Source organism: Nipponia nippon, unplaced genomic scaffold, assembly GCF_047370975.1.
Source record: "Nipponia nippon isolate SJK-2023a ecotype South Korea unplaced genomic scaffold, ASM4737097v1 scaffold_11, whole genome shotgun sequence".
In the NCBI taxonomy this organism is placed as follows: Eukaryota; Metazoa; Chordata; class Aves; order Pelecaniformes; family Threskiornithidae; genus Nipponia; species Nipponia nippon.
The window spans coordinates 7,172,199-7,191,386 of NW_028262302.1; the positions used below are offsets into that span (position 1 = coordinate 7,172,199).

At 50.4% G+C, this 19,188-nt stretch overlaps 2 protein-coding genes across 9 annotated transcripts; one reads left to right on the plus strand and one right to left on the minus strand.

Moving 5' to 3' along the window:
* The first annotated feature begins 33 nt into the window (after positions 1-33).
* On the plus strand, positions 34-9,511 carry GSTZ1 (glutathione S-transferase zeta 1). Of its 6 annotated transcripts, none has more exons than XM_087747398.1 (9): positions 34-169; positions 3,322-3,373; positions 4,079-4,146; positions 4,980-5,060; positions 5,537-5,662; positions 6,199-6,274; positions 7,142-7,194; positions 8,473-8,522; positions 9,160-9,511. In XM_087747398.1, exons 1-9 carry the CDS (start codon positions 149-151, stop codon positions 9,284-9,286), a joined length of 654 nt encoding a protein of 217 aa, XP_087603524.1. In that variant the 5' UTR covers positions 34-148; the 3' UTR covers positions 9,287-9,511. The 6 variants fall into 6 exon arrangements, with proteins under 6 accessions (XP_087603524.1, XP_087603527.1, XP_087603528.1 ...); XM_087747399.1 differs by lacking the exon at positions 34-169 and adding an exon at positions 238-488; XM_009474496.2 differs by lacking the exon at positions 34-169 and adding an exon at positions 2,020-2,784.
* Positions 9,512-10,484: 973 nt separating this feature from the next.
* LOC104021047 (uncharacterized) lies at positions 10,485-18,662 on the minus strand. Of its 3 annotated transcripts, XM_087747001.1 has the most exons (13): positions 18,451-18,662; positions 17,924-18,100; positions 17,537-17,642; positions 16,907-17,029; positions 16,162-16,381; positions 15,143-15,166; positions 14,215-14,337; positions 13,467-13,654; positions 12,497-12,696; positions 12,081-12,172; positions 11,704-11,758; positions 10,920-11,017; positions 10,485-10,774 (listed from the first exon to the last, which is right to left on the minus strand). In XM_087747001.1, the coding sequence occupies exons 1-13, from the start codon at positions 18,561-18,563 to the stop codon at positions 10,560-10,562; spliced, it is 1,734 nt and encodes a 577-aa protein (XP_087603127.1). In that variant the 5' UTR covers positions 18,564-18,662; the 3' UTR covers positions 10,485-10,559. The 3 variants fall into 3 exon arrangements, with proteins under 3 accessions (XP_087603127.1, XP_087603128.1, XP_087603129.1); XM_087747002.1 differs by lacking the exon at positions 17,924-18,100; XM_087747003.1 differs by lacking the exons at positions 10,485-10,774; positions 10,920-11,017 and adding an exon at positions 11,077-11,181.
* Between the last annotated feature and the right edge of the window lie 526 nt (positions 18,663-19,188).

Genomic DNA, 19,188 nt, shown 5'->3' on the forward strand with positions numbered 1-19,188 from the left:
AGTCCGGGGCGGGGGGGGGGGGGGCGCGGGGCACGCCGGGAGATGTAGTCCTGCCGCGGCCGAGCCCCGGCGTGAGGGGGCGGCCGGCGGCGGCCCGAGGCCGGGAGGGAGCTGAGGCGGCAGCCCCCGCGGAGGGTCGCGGCGCGGGATGAGCTCTGCCGCGGCCAAGGTACGCGGTGCCGGCTCCGCGCTCTCCCTGCGGAGCGTCCCCGCCGGGCGGGAGGGCAGCGGGGGGCGGTGGCGGCGCCGGAGCTGGAGGGAGCGGGGCTCGGGGCGGCGGCTCGCCGCCTCGCTCGGCTTGGCCTTGCCGCCGGCCGCGGCAGCTGACGGGGATCGCGGCCTAAGTCGGGTGCTGGTGCCCCGGACTGCCCGGACGGCGGTCGCCGAGGGGACTGCACCCGTGCGCAGCCGCCCTGAAGCAGATCCCTGCTGCCCCGGCCTGCACCCGCGTCGCTGTCTCGGTGGAGAGCAAGGAATTTGCCCCCATGGTAAATAAAACTAACGCCTTTCAAAGCTGTGGTGGCGTTTGTCCATGTGAGCTGTTAACGCCAACGCCTGCTGCAGACACACTGAGAGTTTAGGAGCAAACCTGTTCCTTCTGCTCATACCTTTCCATTTTAACCCGGCAGAATGCAAGCGGTGCCTTTCAGGCACCGGGGTTTCCCCCGCAGAAGCCTCCAAGGAGCAGTTTTCTCTCTCCTGTACCGCGTGGGCGGCTGCTCTGTGTCAGTCCGTGTGTGCAGGCTGCTTGGAGCGATGGGTCTCTAGAAACAGGTGAAAGACGTTGCCTTTCCAAGTGCATCCCAAATATAGCGTGGAAAGAGGTGGTATCCAGAGGAGACTATACTGAAGCGGACAGGCTTGGGAACCTGAGAGCTCCATACACTATGTATAAGGTGTCTCTTCCATCTTCCTAAACAGTGAAATGCGTTTCGCAGATTTTTACTCTGGATTGGGATTTAAGCCCAAACTTTCCTCACTGCACTACTGATGCTGGAAATTAAAATAGAACCAAACTAGAAATATCAGTAGACAGCAAGCGTTGTCCTCCTGCTATCCTCCCAGTTGGTCTAACCTGCAACTTATGGGGATTGTATCCCACGGGGTTGTAAACGGAGGCGGTTCTTCCCCGCTACTTCCCTGGCCCGTGCTCAGCTCTTCCTCAGAGGAAGACTAGATATAATGACACTCTAGGACCTGTCCACTGAGGACAAAACACTCCTGTTCTCTCTAGCCTTAGCTGATTGTTTTGCCTGTGATCTGCCCTGCCGCTGGGAGCAAAACGGCATGAACTTAAGAGATCACTCCAGGCCCCAGCCTCTGGAGGCACAGTTCCCAGCTGAGGGATGGCTTGTTTTCCATGTTCTTTTTGGTGAAATCCCCCGGGGCCTTGAAAGTATAGAGCGGAGCAATTAGCTTAGCACAATTTGTTACAAATGATAGAGCAGGCTGCAAAAACAACAAAGAACTGTAGAGAGGATCAGGAAAAATGTCTCTGTCAGCTAAGAGGCCAGAGTCCAAAACAGATGTGATGAAGGACATGAATTTCTGAGCCAAAAAGTCAGCAGCAAGGTTCCCAGGAAAAACAAGTTAAAATAGTATGTTATGAATGCTCTATGTTTCCCTTTTTGAAGTCATAGTTTGTTTCTTTCCCTGTAACCCAGCAGGCTGGACATTTGAAAAAAAGTGTAGCTGAGATTTCTAGTACCCTGATTCCAGAAGCAGAGAATTTAAGAAAATCAGTAAATACTTTGCCCACAAAACTGTTGCCAGTACTGCCATCACTTCCCTCCTCACTTATAAACAAACCACTTCTCGAGTAAACTTTGACTAGAGTAATGTAATCAAATGCATATCTCATCTAAAGTTATTTGAACCAATCTAAACTGTAAGAGAAGCATCAAGTTTAGAAAGAGGACTGGAGCACAGAGATCCTGGGGGTCTCTGGTTCCCTGTTGACAGATTGTGTGTCAGTGAGCAAATCCTTGCCTTTTCCTGCCTTGCTGTCAGTCTCTGGTATCATTTCTATGCATTTTGGGAGGGTGGAGACACAGAGAGATCCCTGGCATGCCATGGGATCTGTGGAAGGAAGGAGAGACATGATTACAGGTTTATTTAGAGATGTGCATGAGAACCAATTTCCCGTGTGAAAAGAAAAGACCGTAACACAAAAAAGCGAGCTTCATATTTTGCACAAAGTTGGCCTGGGAGCAGAGTAGCAGCCTCTCCCAGGCCTGCAACATAGAAAACCCTCTGCACTGGCTGGTACTGATGGGAGGAGGGTTACAGGAGGACCCTAAGGGACCTCCCTGCAAAGGCAGCCCCTGTTCAGGGAGCTGGCAGCCATTCCCTAGTGAAACAGAAATTCTGCATGGGGCTTCAGCTTCCTTGTTTTGTTCCGGAGGGCTATGTTTCTGCATTGGAAACTGCTGAGAGCCTGACAGGCTTTCTAGATATCTTATTTATTTCTGGTCAAAAAGCTAGGGAAATAAGGATGGTTCCTAAATGTGCTTCCAACCTCAAAGCTGGTTAATGGTTCTGATACCAGGGCTGGGGCTGCAGCACAACACATGGGGATGCGGAAGCAGCTGACTGCAGTCGCTCAGCATTGAACCTGACTGGCTGGTTTTTGCGTCCTGGGCACAGATTTGGGGGCATAGTCCTTTTTTCATTGGCTTTAGGAGAGAAGCCTTCCCCCATCCCAGCTGAGTTAAAAGGGAAAGCGAAGAGGTTGTTTCTATTTCCTGGAGTAGATTGCAGACACTGACCATGGCATCTGAAAAGGTGAGAGCTTGGACAGGGTGGAAGCGTCCAGGAAAGCTGTCTCGGTGCTAGAGTTCAGGTAGAGATGAATTGTCTGCCCTCTTGGCCTTCATCTCAAACAGCAGAAGCTCTTCTTGTTTGGAAAGAGGCCTGGCCCTGCCCTGCGTGGCTGGAAAAGCTATTTCATGCCATGCAAATACTCAGGGCAGGTGCTTGGCACAATCAGTGGGGAATTAGTTTCAGAAATCTAAGATGCGATAGAAGATAGCAACATCTGATAAGTACAAAGAGGGAAGCTTTGTAGGGGATACTTTTAAGGTCACTTGTGCATTGCTGGAAACATCAGGTGCAACTAAACATTCAGAGGGCCAGTATGAAAGACGGTGATACTACCTGTACGCCCAAAACAGGAACAGTCACTTTCAGAAAGGAGCCCTCTCTCCCCGAAACGCTGCTCTTCCCTGTCTTTCAATTCCTGAAATGCCTTCTGTTCGTGCATTGTTCTCCTTACAATACTCTGGTGTTTCCACCATATAACCACTTTCTCTCTCTTCTCAGCCAATACTTTATGGCTATTTCCGAAGTTCCTGCTCTTGGAGAGTGAGAATCGGTAAGATCCAGTGTTGATCTCTCTTTTATTCTCTTGGTGTTACTGCAGTATCCTTCCCTTCAGTAACTCAATTAATCAGTCACTTATTAAGAGAGACATCAGCAAACATGAACCCGGAACAGTGAGAAGGAAGGGAATACCACAGCTTACCTGGAGCAGTGGGAAGGGAGAGGAACAGACAGGAGGGCTTCACTCAGCCCACAGCTAGTTAGAGGGAATTACTCCTTTTGTAAAGCTAACATGATGCAGATGGCTGTTTCTTCCACCTTATCTAGAGGGACCCTACACTCTCTTTTTACACGGATACTGCCTCAGCCTCTGGTCTGCCCAGGTCTTGAGAGCTAAGCAGGGCTGGGAATGGTCCCTACTTGTACTGAGACAGTCTTAAGCAAGGTTTTGCAGCTGAGGACGGGGCCCACTGCCCTCAATAAGCCAAATCAGAGGGGCTGAGCTGCAAAGAGTGGCAAAGCTTACTTTGAAAAATGCAGTGGTTTTGCCAGGACTGATCTTTAGTGCTTTTGTCCTTCATTTGCCAGAGCACTATCTTCTCAGTGGACTCAGGCCATCTTTCTTGAGGGATAGGGTCTTTTTTGGTTTTAAAGCCATTCTTTTTTCGAATGGAGATGGCAACATTTCCCTGAGCCCATTACCAATGAAACTGGTCTCAGTGTGCCTGTCTGAAGCTGTACGCTTTGCTCTCCCTAGCACTGGCTCTGAAAGGGATTTCCTATGACCTGGTGCCTGTGAACCTCCTGAAGGATGGGGGGCAGCAGGTAAGGATACAGCTACCATTGCTCTCTCCAGGGGGACTGAACTTGGGGGTCATTAGGAGAATTGCGATTAGCACTAGAAAGTTCATAGGCAAAGTCACTGAATTCCTCACTGCTTCTCTGTAATTAATAGTTGCTTTCAGCCAGTATTCCCTGGCATGCAAGACAGAGGGAGAAGATGACTGCAGGAGACTAAAGGGGTTTTTTCCCTCTCTTAAACATCTGTGGCTGAATTTCATAAGGCTGAAGATCTTTTGTTCCTGCTTAGCATGATATAATTGAACATATCTGGTGCACAGACTTCAGAGAAGCTGCACTGCAATTTAAACACAGACTGGACTTCATTCAATTAGCATCAGAAAGTGTGGGTGTGGAGGGGGCGTGTGTCCAAAAGATGCTAAATGATATAGCAAGGCGCTGCAAAGGGCCTGCCAAAGGAAGGGGTGGGTTGCCAGAAGAGATCTTCACTGAGAATTTATTCGGGTGGCCATAGCAGGGAGTTGTGCACCTAGTAGTACAACTGGCTCGATGTGCCAGTATGGGCTAAGACAGAGCTGGAGAACTAGAACAGCAATAGTGACACTGCTGCAGTACCACCCATCCTGGGCTTTGTATTGACAAGGTAAGGCAGTCTGGCCCTGGATGCAGTGATCCCTGAGCCCCAGAGAGAGCTTGCTGTAGGCTACTAGCACATCATAACTTACTGCAAATATTAGTACTGCGGTAGAGGGAAAAGCCAGGTAAAAAAAATAAAATAAATTGGTAACTGGGTCCTAGGGGAAGAAAACAAAGAAGAAGAATCTCTTGTTGCAGTAATCTCAGGTTTGTTTCCACAGTTTTCTGCTGAATTCAAGGCAGTGAATCCAATGCAGCAAGTCCCAGCCTTGAAAATTGATGGCATCACCCTTTCTCAGTCGGTGAGTTACCAGCCACATCCCTGTTAACCATTAACTCCAGCCTGCTGCCCAGTCTGGAGGGGATGGCTTTGCCCCATCTTTTCCTCCAGAGCTCTCATCTGTGCATTGGAAAAGAGATGGCATTTGTGATAAACAATCCCACTTGGGGACAAAAACAGCACATAGCCTCTGCTGGGAAACTGCTGTCAAGGATTTAAGCTCAATTCAGCTTTGGTTCGTAACTCCACCTTTCACTGAGCAGTCTGCAGTCTGACTTAGATGGCTGTGCCAGGGTTTGCCTGTAATTACAGCTGGGCTAAATGACAACAAGGTCCCAAGCAGACATCAAAGAGGATATTCTGTTGCTTGGATTGGTCACAAACTTCATATAAAAGCTGTTGTATTCTCTTGGATCAGCTGCCCTTTCCTAGGTGTTCAGGATGTGAACTTTTCCATGGCTCTCCAATAACCTCCCCTTATCTCTTTGTTCATTACAGCTAGCTATAATTAATTACCTAGAAGACACCCGTCCTAACCCCAGGCTCCTGCCCCAAGATCCAAAGAAGAGAGCCCAAGTCAGAATGATTGCCGATCACATTGTCTCCGGCATTCAGCCACTCCAGGTATTGCCTTGTTATATCCATGCAAATGAGAAAACCAGGGTGGGTTTCCAGGAGTCTGTTCTCTCTGAAAAGCTCAGTCTCTTTAAATTGTTGCCAGCCAATAGAGTGGCAGACCTTAAGACTCTGTGTTAGCACATGAAATCTCTGCTTAGCCTCTGCCTGACCTGCCAATGGAGACAATACAGTATTTCCTACAAAGAAAATCCTATAGCACCCCAGGGTTCTTTCCACAAACAGCTGAACCCATATGGTTTCACTGCTGGGTCTAGGATGTTTTAGGAAGAAGACAATTGAGCAACCCAAAGGGCAGAGGCACAGGGATACCCTGGCAGCTCTTACAGAAGGACAGTCCTAAGAAATACAGCAGGGTGTATGATTTGGTGAGAGCGAGGTCAGGGCTGACCCAGCAGGCTGAACTCAGGCTGGGGGTTCAGGCTTGGCAACTCCTCATCTCCCCTCTCCTCCACTGGATGAGGCAGGGGGCAAGATCCAGCCAGCAGCAGTCAATCTAACCTGGAGATCACTTGCCTTCGCAGAATGTGAACGTCCTGAAACAAATGGGGGAGAAAAAAATGGAATGGGCTCAGAACTGCATCGCATTTGGCTTTCAAGGTGTGTCCCACATCCAAAACGATCAGCACTTCGACTGATCTTTCAAAACGCTGCACCACTGGGGTCCTATTTCCCTCTTCAAGCAGAACAACAGATCTGGCTAGGCTGGTGTGCTAGGGTCCTGCCCTGGTGGCAGAGAAGGTGCTCTTCCTGCCCAGAGTCCCTTGTCTAGAGCTGGTAGCTCTCCAGGGTCTTGGAGGAAAGATGCTGTCCGCAGGGCGCTTCCACCACTGCTCATGGAAGAGGGGAAGCCTGGGCCCATCCTGTACACCACAGCAGTTGATTCACCCTGAAGCATGAGAGCTGACAGCACTTCTCCTTTCCACCCAGCTGCTCCCAAACTAGTGCCTTTTGCTTTAAAGTTCTATCAATCTACAGTTATATGCTTTTGTAATCAGACAAAAGATACCTGATGGCAAACTCCCACAGGATCTAGCAAGTAGCAGAGTATTTCTTTACCTCCCTGGGAGAAATAGGGTGCTTTTTGTTTCCTCAAAACCCTTTCCCCCATGTGCTGGAATGGCAGGCCCATCTTTACTTCTGGACAGATGCAAACTGACTGAACCTTTGCATTTTCCTCCTCCCCGCTCACATATCTGTACATTGTCCTCTTAGTATTTCAGGTGCATTGCCTGAGGCAGCTGAAATCACCCTGGGTCTCAAAAAGCTGAAGGACCCTAAAGACTCCCATAACTATGTTATTGTAAGATTTCTATTCCTTCTAGGTTCTGTCCCAAATTGCTCCTTTTTCATACTCAGCTCAGGGTCAAAATGCCCTTGTTCATAATTCCCAGTCTAAAATGTCTTTGGTGTTCCTTTCAAATGAGTTTCCAATGCCTCACTCCAGTGTACCACCTCTCTTGACAGCGCTGGAGCAGATTCTGCAGCACACTGCTGGGCGCTACTGTGTGGGGGATGAAGTAAGTATCTGAGAGAGCGTTGTGTACCATTGGAGAACTGAAAACCCCAGTTATATTCCATAAAATAGGAAATGAAACCAGTTGTGGAGATACAGCACAACCCCATGCCATGCCTGGAGTTACATGCAGTACCTTCACTATAAGAACAGCTGCATGGATCCTACTTAGGCCATTACTGAGTTGCAGATGGTTACAGAGATGTTTACTTGTCCCTGCTTATAACCCACTGATGGCCAGATTCTGCACTGTATCTAGGATCTGGCTGCTACTAGAGGATGTGGAAACAGGTTATATATATTTCATCTTTAAGAGATTTGGAGTTCAAAGTATCCTGTCATAGGGGCAAAGCTTGGCTGAAGAAACACAGGTTCAGTTCTTAGCTCTGCTCTGTGGAACCTTTAACCAAGTTGCATTGTATTTTTCTGCTCTGTTTGTCCAGTTTTAACATGGACAGATTTCAGAGAGCTCACATACAGGCTGTTCTGACCCTTACCAAGCTGGAGGCCACTCAGGCCTCTTCCATTTAGTAGTCCTGTTTGGGAGGCAATTGTATTTTTCCTATTAAAGCCTGAGAAAAAAAGGAAAGCTCCGGCAATATCCTGTGATGCAGAGGATTGTCTAGTAGGAGCCTTATGGAACTGGAGCCCTTGGTGGGCAAAGGCTAGTTATGAGATCTTAGGCTGGAGAATAATGCATGCTCTGAAAGGCACCCAGGTGTTTGTGGCCTGGGGAGTGGGGTGGGGGCAGTTGCCTCTGTGCGAACAGGCAGTTAGCTGTATTGTCCTTGAGCTGCCTTTTCAGATTGCGAGTCCCTGAGCCTGTGTGCAAACGCCCTATCACATATCAGGTCTTGACATTGGCAGGAGCTGCTTAGTACTCCTGCAATGCAAACAAGCAAAATTTACTCATCTTTTCCCAGCCATGCAAACTCCCCCCTCCCTCCATCGCCTCCCTCTGCAGCTTGCCAGCAGACTTGTTTGCTCAGAGCAAACAGTTTGCACAGACGCACTGTGTCCTTGAGGTCATCATGATCAGCTGGTAAATATGAAGCTCCCTAAAGGCCAATGGCTTCTTCTACTAGTGACTGCTATGAAGTTCCTTTCCTTGTACCATTGTTGTATTATTAATGCTGGATTAAAGAATGAGATTGTCGTGACAACTCCTCTGTACTGACTGATAAAATAATTTCTGTCCTGCTGTCAAAGCCTGCCACCACGGTGAAGCGTGATGGGACAGGCTCTGAGTTACTCTGACCCCTTTTCTCTGCTACATTTGCAGGTTTCCATGGCTGATCTGTGCTTGGTGCCTCAAGTTGCCAATGCGGAAAGGTAATAAAGGCTAAGTTTGAGGCGCTCTTCAAGGACACCTACTCCTTGTGCTGGGCTGTCAGAGCTTACCTTCTGCTGCTCCTTGTGCCTGTTAGGAAAGCATCCCTCCTTCCTGCCCTATCCAGTTATGGATTCTTTCTCTGCATGAGTTTTCCTATGTCATAAATACTGTCTCTTTTGGAAGCTCTTTGAAATAAGGAGCTGTGCTCTCTTCTCAGAGGCCCCTGGAGAAAACTTGATCTATGCCCTTAGAAAAGCTAAGGTTGCCCACACTCCATGTCTTCTCTCCCTGTTTGCCCTATATTTACACTGCACACAGGGAGGAAAGATTAATCTGACTATATTTGTTGAAAGCCTTAAACCTATGCAAGTAGTGGCTGCATGATTCCCAGGAAAAGCATAGTGCCTTCTTACCCTGTGCTGCACACTGTGTAAAAGCCTACTGAAGATGGAAGAACTAACTAACCTTTCCTCTAGCATTTATTTTTAAACCTACACGGATGAACCTTTTCTCTTAATGCAAATGCACCCCAGCCTGTGATATACTGGGCAGGCACAGCACACTGCTCTGCCCTTCTGCTCACTGCTGCACTGCCTGTCCAACTCTAGTACCTCACAAATTCTTTTCCTTTTGCAGATTCAAAGTGGACATGGCTCCATATCCCACAATAACCAGAATAAGCAAAGATCTCCTGGAGTTAGAGGCATTCAAAGTAAGCCACCCATCCCGGCAGCCAGATACTCCTGCAGAGCTGCGAGCTTGAATCCCTTCTACTCATTAAATCGAGTAAGCTGGAGTGTCAAAGAGGACAACAGCTACAGCTTGAGTAGGACTTCAGTGCCAGCAGGACAGAGGACCTGGAAGTAGCCTGGATGACTTACAGGAGCTACGCCTGTGCTGGGAAGCTTGCACCTACTTCTGACTATGTTTTTTCTATCTATCTGATGTATCTCCATGAAGCAGATTAAAGCAGAAGCATCCATAATTATCAGAAGTCCCCTTTGTATGGCTTTGGGTTGGGGAATGTGGCCACAAACAACTGTGAGGCATTGACACAATTCTGGACCCCCACACAGGGGCTTCTTCTTTCTGACAGCTACAGAAAGAACATCAGGGAACCAGTGTACACAGCGTGCTACTAACCTAGCAGGCCTCTTTGTCCTTGCAGTTGCCTCAGAGTTATGGCGTAATCATCAGTGCCATAAACAGTAAGAGCCAGTCTCTGGCAGAAGACAGCTAATCCCAAGCCTTATTGGGTCCCACAGGTCTTGCAAGAGCCAAGAGTCAGCAACTCTACCACCCCTTGCAATGACAGCTGATGTTTACGTCTTCCTTATGTCTAGCAGCAGTCTTGCAGAATTTGTAATAAAGGTCTGTCTAGAGCAAAGCTAGGTGGTTGTGCCATAGTCAGCAAGACACAACCAGCTCACTCCCATATGCTGAAAATGATGGCATTCTCTTCCCTTTCCCATCCTCAGACACTGCTCTAGGTGTTTTCCTAGTCTTCAGCTGCAGACTATTGCCCCGGAGAATCCCACCCCAGATTCCCTCCAAACCAGAATCATGCCTGTACTTTCACTGTGAGGACCTTCCAAACAGCAGGAGTAAATCCCATTCCACTCATCCCAAATGAAACCCAACACCTCAGTCACCTTCAGCGCTGAAAGCACCCTGGGAATTCCAGCCCAGAAACCTGTAGGGCAAGAAGGGAAACCCAGAAGCCTGCGACTGTGTTCCCATGCAGGCTCAGCTCAGATCCTACTGAATGTTTTGGCACCCAAGCCCAGGTACCAAGCCAGGGATATGGGAGGGAACTTCTGCCAGTCTGATGCTGTGTATCAGCTACCCTAAGAGGGCAATACCAATGGCCTTCAGAAAGGCTTTACAAACCCATGATCTCTTATGCCAAGGTAGCATTCACCTACACATAGATACTTGGACCACCACATTGCTTGGACTCATTTATTGCCATCCGTGTCTGTATTCAGGCTGCTGAAGAGCCCTTGCTGTTCCAGGCTCATTCGGAGCATTGTGCATTATCCTAGGTCCAGCTGGATCTTGACTGTGCTGTTGTAAAAGGTCCCGGCACAGTTGGAGCCCCCAAAGACCAACACCGTATGCAGGTTATGCTCCTCTTTGTTCTCCTTGTCCACATCTATCAGGCGGGCAGGAGTCAGGTCAAGCAACGTGTGGCCAGCTCGGGGCACAGAGCAGAGGTCATGGTGGACCACCGTGCTCCATGAAAGAGTATCTGAAGTAGAAAGGAGCTATCAATACTGACGAGCACATTCCTAGTGCAAGGGATGAAACAAATGGACCAGACTAGGTGTTCAGAAACACCACTGCAGCCCAATAGTCACCTTCAGCTATGGAAACAGGGAAGGAGAGTCACTCACCTAGGTGGAAGACAAAGGCATCCTGCAGGGCTCCTTTGGCATTGCAGCCCCCACTGATCAGAACCTTCTGGTCCGACACAGCCAGAGCTGCATGAAAACTGTGACCAAAGCAAAGCCGAAAGCTGACTACAGCAAAATCTGCTGGGGTTGCCTCAGTCAGCAATGGGCAGGGGTGGGCAGACTTCAGCAGGAGGCTGGGGGCTTCAGCTGCAGAATGGCAGTTAACTTCTGCTTCTCTTCTGCCCTGACTTGCTGAATAACCCTGAAAGAGCTGCTTGTTTGCTTCTGCAGGTCAGGCCATAATCAGGCCTGAAAAGTACCTCTATCTCAGCTATCCAAACTCCTATGTTTTGCTCTATGGAGTGAGATAGCAGGCTAGCGGGGCTTTGGTCTGATTTAGGTCGTTGTTCTAGTGAGCAAGTGTCCCTTTAGGAACAGCATAGTCCTGGTACAAGAGTTTCTTCCCCTCTGTCTGTTGTACTCCAGGTACTGTGGAGACCAAACAGCAGGCAATACAGTTCACTAGCCCACGGCAGAAAACTTCCCCTAGCATGAAAGGCAGATTTCCAGGGAGACTAAGGGGTCTGTACCTCCCACACCCTGCAGGCACCAACTAGGACAGCACAGGAATTTCTGGTCCCACAGCAGAGGGGCTATCCACTGTATTTTGACTTGTGGGACAGAGAGATGCAACTGGGTCTGATCACAAACACCATTTAAACCTGGCTTCAAAGAGAAAGGAGAGAGGAAGAAGATAGCTACTGGGTCTGCAACAGGATCTTACCAACGTGCAGAAGGCTGTCCTGTGAGGAAGGGAACTGGTGTGTACTCCATGAAACCTGACAACCAGGGGAAAGGCAGGTGAAATGTCCAAAAAGCTCAGCCTCATAACTAGACAAAACTTCCATACTCTGCCACATCAGCAACCTGCCTTCTCTATTACCCAGCGTCTTCCAAAAAAGCATCTCTTGGTTTTCCCCATTCCCTCCCTTCTTACCCCAGAAAGGTTTTTTTTTCCCCCCCCCATAGTTTTCCATCTCCATTGCCTAGTCAGGAGTTTTTATAACGTCAATGCTACCTTCCCATTGAGCATGCCTCATTCCCAGTCCCTGTCTCAGAACAGACCTTCCCAAGGTAGCCATCTGGCACAGAATTTCTTACCCAGATCCAGGATGTGCATGTCACTGAGGTAGAGAGAAGTCCTCCGACCCCCAAAAATCAGCAGCTTGTTCTTCAGTAGAGTAGCTGAATGCCTGGGCAGAGAAGAAACAAGTGAACAAAGCATCTTCAGCAAGCTCCCAAAACTGACGTTTCAGCCTTTGCTTCTGCTACTGGGCTGCCATAGCGTCAGTCTACACTCGCCCCTACCCCCAGCCACTGCAGCCCAAGGACAGAATCCCATCAGGATTCATGACACGAGGTACTGGGAGTCACATTGCTCAAAATATAGCCCTATCTTAAGGAGCAAACGGTGGAGAACCATCACCTAATGTTTAGGAAATTACACTGGGGTGGGAGGGAAGGTGAGCAGAGGTTTCCTGCTCTATTTTGGAGGGCTGGAAGAAGAGCACTCTCACCCAAGCCTAGGCAGAGGCTTCTCCCCTTCTGAGATGGGCTGATACCAAATTTCATGCTCTGGATTGAAGACATAGAGCACATTGCTGCAGGGTCTAACTGCCAGTGATGCCTTTTTGGGGAAAGTCCCTCCGAAAACAAAGAGCTCCTTGCGGTAGATAGTTGCACTGTGGTAGGTGAGCACTGGGATCCTCCCTTTAGCCTGGAAAAAGTTCAACATACATTTTTTACGAGAAGTGCATTATTTGCTGCATGACCTGTAGGAAAAGGGCCCACATCATGCAGTGAGTTCGACAAGTCTCAATTTTCACTTTATTGGCTCCCCAGCCAGATCTTTGCCACGCAGGCAGACAGCACATCCTTTGCATACTCTGCACCACCAGAATGCTCTGATGAGAGAAGGAAGTGAACCTCCTACCCCAGCTTCCTCAGAAGATGATAGAGAACAGAAGGACCTCATTCAGGCTTATTCTGTAAAAGCCATCTTGTGCCTTAGCCAGGAAGGAGACAGATAGTCCCTCACTGACAGGGCCCTCTGCAAGGACATGACAAGCAACTAAAGAGCTCAGACATCTGCTGTGCTCAGAGCAGTCCCTGATTTGAGAAGACCAGCTCTTCACCTCAGCATCCAGTGCAGCTCCCAACAGCACTGTATAAAATGAGAGGCCATTTCCCTCTGCTGCTTGTAGGGTACCTCCCACCCAATAACCTTGGTCAGACACAGCACTCTGCAGCAACCATTTTTTCACCTTGTTTCACTCATTGTAGGCACAGCCCCTGGTTTCTGCCGAGCTTGTGGCCTTTCAACATAGCCTTCTTGTATCTGCCAATCCCACCTAAGCAGCTCAGACAACCTGCAGCAACAGTGGACCAAGACTACTAGAATAAGGATACGGGCACGTCGATCGCCACATTCAGGCAGGACCTGCCACCCCTCCGGTGCTTTTGTCTTGGAAGAGCTGCAGTACTTACAGCCACGAGGAGCCATTTCCAGGTGACTGTGTCCAGAATGTAGATGCCGCTGTAGTCTTTGTCCTCCCTTATGCCCCCAAAGATGTAGATACGCTTGGTGTCTGGGTCGTAGGTAGCTGTGTGACCATGCAAGGACGACGGCATGGCGTTTTGTAGCTGGAAACCCACTGGAAGCCAGAAATCACTGTCTGTGGGAGCAACACCAGACACATGGTGTGGGAGTTCCACGATGTTTTCAATTTCTCCAGGTTTAAAGATATGTCATAAAATTTTACTCAAGACCTTGCTCCCTTCATCTGCTCCTCTCCTTTGATTCAGGACTAGAGGGGACTCATACAGAAATGTTTCTGTGTAAGGAATGAAGGGGAACACTAACTAGGTGGGGAATAGTAAGGTGGAAGAGGGGATCAGTGAGGTGCAGAAAGCTGCAAGGCACTGGAATTGTATCTCACACTTCTCCACCAGTCATCACACACAGACTGCAAATCACGCTGTTGCTTTTACCCCTTAAAATTCACCCAACTCTTTCCAGAACTTATACCTTAGCTCCTGGAGGGCTCTCACATAAAACCCCACAGCCTCTCAGGACACCCTCCGCTGTCAGCTCAGCCTGGTGACCATGCTAGGAGACGTGACACCTTTGCTGTCCCCTCCCCATGCACAGACCCCCGAGTACCCCCTTCCATCTGCATGAGTTGTCCTCAAGTCCCACTGCCCCCATTGCCTTTGATAGCCCTAAAGTTCCCACCAGTTTCCAGCTTCCAGAGTGCATCCTTGCAGGACTGCTGATCGACACCTTCTCCACCGATCAGAACAGCTGTCCCTGGGTCACTGAGGCACATGGCGTGGCACCACCGTGGGCTGGGACTGCCTGGGGAGGGGAGAGCACAAGGCTGTGAGCAGTCTCAGACAAGACGCCCCCAGCTCCCTTCCCTGCTGGGGAGAACAAGGCAGCTGAAGGCTCAGAGGGGAGAAATGGGAAGGCAAGGGCCCCAGGTGCCTACCCTCTGGGGTGGCAAGAGACATAGTTCCCTGAGGAAGATTTTCTGTTGGCTTTGAGGAATAATTGCTGTACTAGGAGAGGCATCGCTAGCAGAGGGAGCCAGCAGAGTCTGGCTGGCTGTAGGACACATACAGGCTGCCACTTCAGACAGGCTTGGATGCCCCCCATTGATTACCCATCCCCAGAAGGGATATCCCAGTTGGGCTGTCCCCCTGTGTTACTCCTTGTGAGGGAGGGCTACCCAGGGACAGCTTGTGAGTGCCTAAGATACAGCAACCAGAAGCCTGGAGCTGCTTCCAGAGATATTCCTCACACTGCTCTGTTCTTCCTCCTTTCCTCTCCCAGGCCCCTAAGGTTGGCTGAGCAAGCTGAAAAATACTTTTTAATCAAAGTCTATTCCACATCTTGCCCTTTGCCTCAAAGGGCTATGGACCCAGAGGTGTGCCTGAGATTCAGAGGGCCTACAGAAAGGTATTGGAGAGCCTGACAGTAGTGGAAGCACCTATACTGAGAGCAATTGCACAGAGAGGAACAGTATATACATACAACCTACTTGTTATTCTTTATCACTGGGGAGATAAAAGATGAAGCATGAGAGGTCTGTGACGTTAAAGGGAATGGCATCACCGAGCGGCTGAAAAGACAAACCAGGGTCTAGGAACCAGATCCTCACCTTGCAACTCCTCCACTGCCAGATCTGCAGAGGAAACACAAGAGATGGCCCCATAAATAAAGCAGCCAGCAGACATACCGTGAAAAATGCTCAGCTCTACGGTTTAAGAGCCCTTTGCCTTCCTTCCTCCAACCCCCAGCACAAAGCTACCTCACTGCAACAAACAAGGTGCAAGACCAAGAATCCTGAAGAAAGTCTCATCAGAAGAAATGCAGAAGACAGGTTAAGAGCAGGGCAAACTTCCTTTGACTGCCTCATGCTGTTACCATTGCATTTTACCCCTCTGATGGAAGCTTATTTCCCCCCTTCTCACACTGTCTATGGAGGAAGTGACTTCATGATGGAGCTATATTTGCCTTTGTGAGAAGCAAGCTAAGTCCCAAGAAGTCACTTCACAGGGGGACCACTGAGTTACTGTCAAACATTTACACACAGACTTGGTCACATCCTGGAGCCGACTTGGAATTCACACTCCAGAAGCTACAGGTTGTTTCCAAACTCTTTGGCAGCTACCTTCTCATCACTGAAAAGTCAGTAATTATACATATATTCCTTTTCATATTCTCTATACTTTAATAATAACCAATGTCTTCTACGGACCAAGTGGTATGCTGTTAGTAGGGGAACAAACAGACTAATGGAGAGGTTACAGAACATCACAGTAGGTAACTTTTTTGTGCTTCAATTTACTCTTTTGTAAAACAAGGCTAAAGATACTTGCCTTAATTTATAAAGCACTTTTACTCGTATGAAGAAATAGGCGTATTATGTTACGGTACAGAGTGTTGGCACTAAGAGTATCCCATGTTCTATTTCTGGCCTTTTCCCAATAGGCAAAAATTCATCAAGCAGTTTGTCCAGGACTAAGGAGCATTCTTGGTATTTTGCAAGCCAAGACAGACAAGCACATCTTGCCTTGGAGGTACACAGAGAAATGGACTGGGAAGTTGTTGCCCAGCAGCATTGACAGATCATTCAGACAAGACCTGTAAAATAAACCTGGAAGCTGCCAGAGTTACCTTCTTCCTCGAGATCTCTCTCAGATGCTGTGGGTTCAAATAAAACTTTCCTGGGTTTCTTGGGGTGGACTGGACTCTTCCTCCAGGCCTCACTGGCTTCCACCTTGCCAGATGGTGGCTTCAGGGCACAGGGTACCGCCAGGGTCCTCAGTGGTGGGCGGACGTCCTTCCTTCCAGGCCTGGATGCTCTAGCAGTCACTTCTGAGCTCTGATTCTTAACCTGTGACAAGAGTCCCAGTCAAATCAGCCCTGAAGAAAAAGACCTGAGGCTGCTGTGAGTTGTCTGTTACTGGGGCAGAGATTAGTTTCATGCAGTGACTGTTTTCAGGCTCATCTTCCTGTGGAGTCTTAAGGGCCAGCATGCCAACAGTATCAGCTGCCAAATGTATGCTGAGCGATGCAGCTACCTGCTGCTGTATGCCCAGTGGTCTGCTGTCAGACCGCTGGCTGCGACAGGCACAGCTAGCACAAGGCACCTGGAAGGGCCGTCTGTGCAAGGAGTAACCGGGCTGATTGATCGTCCCACCGAGGGTTGTTAAATTCAGCCCTTCCAAAGGCATTTCAATGAAGAGTACTTCTCTCTTTAGCACAAGTGTATCTTCGGCTCCAAAACTTGCTTAGCCAGTTTTCCACTAAGAGAGCATCATCTCCACTAAGAGAGACATCAACTGAGCAGCTACAAGTGAGGGAGAAGATACTAAGGAGAGGGTGAAATAACGAGAGGAAGGCTCCAGGATACACATACTGCAGTAGGATCCTCCAGGTCCTGGCCAAGGAGCATATCATCTGCTGGCAGCACTGGTGACGGGGTGGTCTCCGGGACGAGGAAGGGGCGGGCAGGCGTACTGCTGGAGACCCCTCCGAGCAGCTGCGGCAGAAACAGTCACGGTCAGAATAAAAAGACACACCAAGTGTGCTGGCCTCCATCCACAAAGGGTGAGCAAAAAGATGTCTTGCAAGGGACAGGTTCCCTGCAAGGGAATAGCCCAGCTTTCATCTCCAGCACCAACAGAATAAACAAAGAAAAGCAAAGCCAGGCACTGGGAGATGCTAAATCCAAGGGCTTCATCACAAGGTAAAACAACTGTGTAAGTGCCACAAACACAGAAGAGAGCAGAGCTGGAAGTGAACCGCTCTCTGCTGCCCATCTCCTGCAACACACGATGTGTTTTGGCAAAGCTGTGTTTAGGGAACGGGCCTGGAGCATCACAGAGGGTTTTGGCTCAGCACAGACGCGCATTAACAGATTCGCGTGAGGCGGCTCTGCCTTGGAGAAGCAAAAAGAAGGAAAAGGAGAGGATGGAAGTTCTGTAGCTCAGGAGTGACAACATTTGGGACCCAAGGCAGGAAGAGAGAAGGATGTCAGTTCTTTTACCTCTCCATGGACAGTCAGGACAAGCTTCACAGGGTTGCCTCTGTCCATCTTTTTCAACGAGGCCATGAAAATATCTGTCCTCCAGTCACCTTCCCACACCAGAGACCTGCACAGGGGACCATGAGTTTTCAGCCCACAAGTGACACTGACCAGGGAAAAATTCCTGCTCCCACACTAGCTGGTAACACCCCAAAGCCGAAAATGATCCAGCCCTGAAAGCAGCCAAAAGGAAGCTGAAAGCATCACTAAAGAGAAACACCATGGTGGAGGCCCGGCAGGCCTGAGCAGCTTTGGGATGACACCAGCAGAACCGGGGAGCAGCACAGAGCAGAAAGCTCTTCCAGGACGCCCCTCCTGACACGCGGCAGCGCCAGCTCCCGCCGTGACCTGCAGGCGGGCTCCAGCGTGCCGACCCGCTGCGGCGCGATGCCCGGGGACACCAGCACGTCCACCGCCACGCTTGCGTCCGGAGAGCAACAGCTCCAGTCTCCCAGCCCGAACACCACCAGCTGCTTTGGCAACGGCAGGGGCAGCCAAGCCTGGAAACCCGTCTTGCTGGGCAGGCTGCGAGGGAAGGGAAGAAAAACAACAGAAAACAGAGATAATCATCAGGGAGTAAAATGGAAGGTCCGAAAAATATACGAAAAGGCTTGAAAACACGCTTAGGCCAGGGGAGGGCGAAAGGAGAGGGTTTGTGTCATTTCAAGAGCAGACCGCGCAGAGCTGCGATGAAAAAAAGCAAGGGGCAGCCTGGGCAGGGAGCGCCGCCACGGGGGCAGGGGCAGCTCCAGAGCGCGGAGCCGAGGCGAGGCGCGCAGGGGGCCCCGGCCCGCGGGGGAGCCCGCCCGGGGACAGGGACGGGACGGGGCCGGCCCCACCGCTCCCTCGCAGCCCCCGGCAGGGCCGGTCCGCACCTGCCGAGCCGCCGCGGCGGCTCCCGCAGCCCCCACAGCACGTAGAAGGCGAGGCCGCTCTCCTGGGCCTTGCCCCCCGGCCGGGGCCGAGCCCGGCGGCAGGCGGGCAGCATGGCGGCGGGCGGCCGCCTGGGCTGCGGGCGGCCGCCATTTAGCGGCCTCCGGCCGCCCCCGGGCCCCGGCCCCCCTGCGGAGAGACCCGGCGGGGCCCGCCTTGCCCGCACCGCCTCGGTCGGTGCGAGGCCGCAGCGCCCCCGCCCACGGCAGCGCCTGCGGCAGCCCCGGCAGCGGGGAGGGGTCGGGAGAGCAGGGGCAGCCGCTCCGGCCGCCCTAAACCCGGCCCGCCCTCCCCTCTCCTCCGCAGCAAATCGCGCTCGTTGATAGAGCCCAAGCCGCACATCCCTTTCCGCAGAGGGATGGTTTGCTTGCTGATTCCTGAATGGTGGCATCCTCACACGTTTCTTGTAGCTCTCATAAAAGGAGCAGGTGGGAAACTTGCTTCTCTTATTCCGCAGTCGGGGCTACCACCAAGAGAAGGCGGGATGGTGGCAGAGCCTCCTTAAACAATAATTAAATCTGTGTATGTGTTACTACAGAGATTGGATACCACCTGTGTAACAATGAAAAGCTCTGCTAAGCTCAAAACAGCTGTTGATAATCAAACACCACTAAAAGCAACGACAGGGCTTCAGCAGCCCAAGAACAATATTCTGCCTGTGCGGCCAAAAACGGGAGAGA

Coding starts and splice junctions, on each gene's coding strand:
- GSTZ1 (XM_087747398.1), top strand. CDS start 149: ATGAGCTCTGCCGCGGCCAAG. Junction 170..3,321: donor TGAGCTCTGCCGCGGCCAAG/GTACGCGGTGCC, acceptor CTCTCTTCTCAG/CCAATACTTTATGGCTATTT. Junction 5,061..5,536: donor GCATCACCCTTTCTCAGTCG/GTGAGTTACCAG, acceptor TGTTCATTACAG/CTAGCTATAATTAATTACCT.
- LOC104021047 (XM_087747001.1), bottom strand. CDS start 18,563: ATGCTGCCCGCCTGCCGCCGGGCTCGGCCCCGGCCGGGGGGCAAGGCC. Junction 13,655..14,214: donor ACTCTGGAAGCTGGAAACTG/GTGGGAACTTTA, acceptor TTGCTCCCACAG/ACAGTGATTTCTGGCTTCCA. Junction 12,697..13,466: donor GGAAATGGCTCCTCGTGGCT/GTAAGTACTGCA, acceptor AACTTTTTCCAG/GCTAAAGGGAGGATCCCAGT.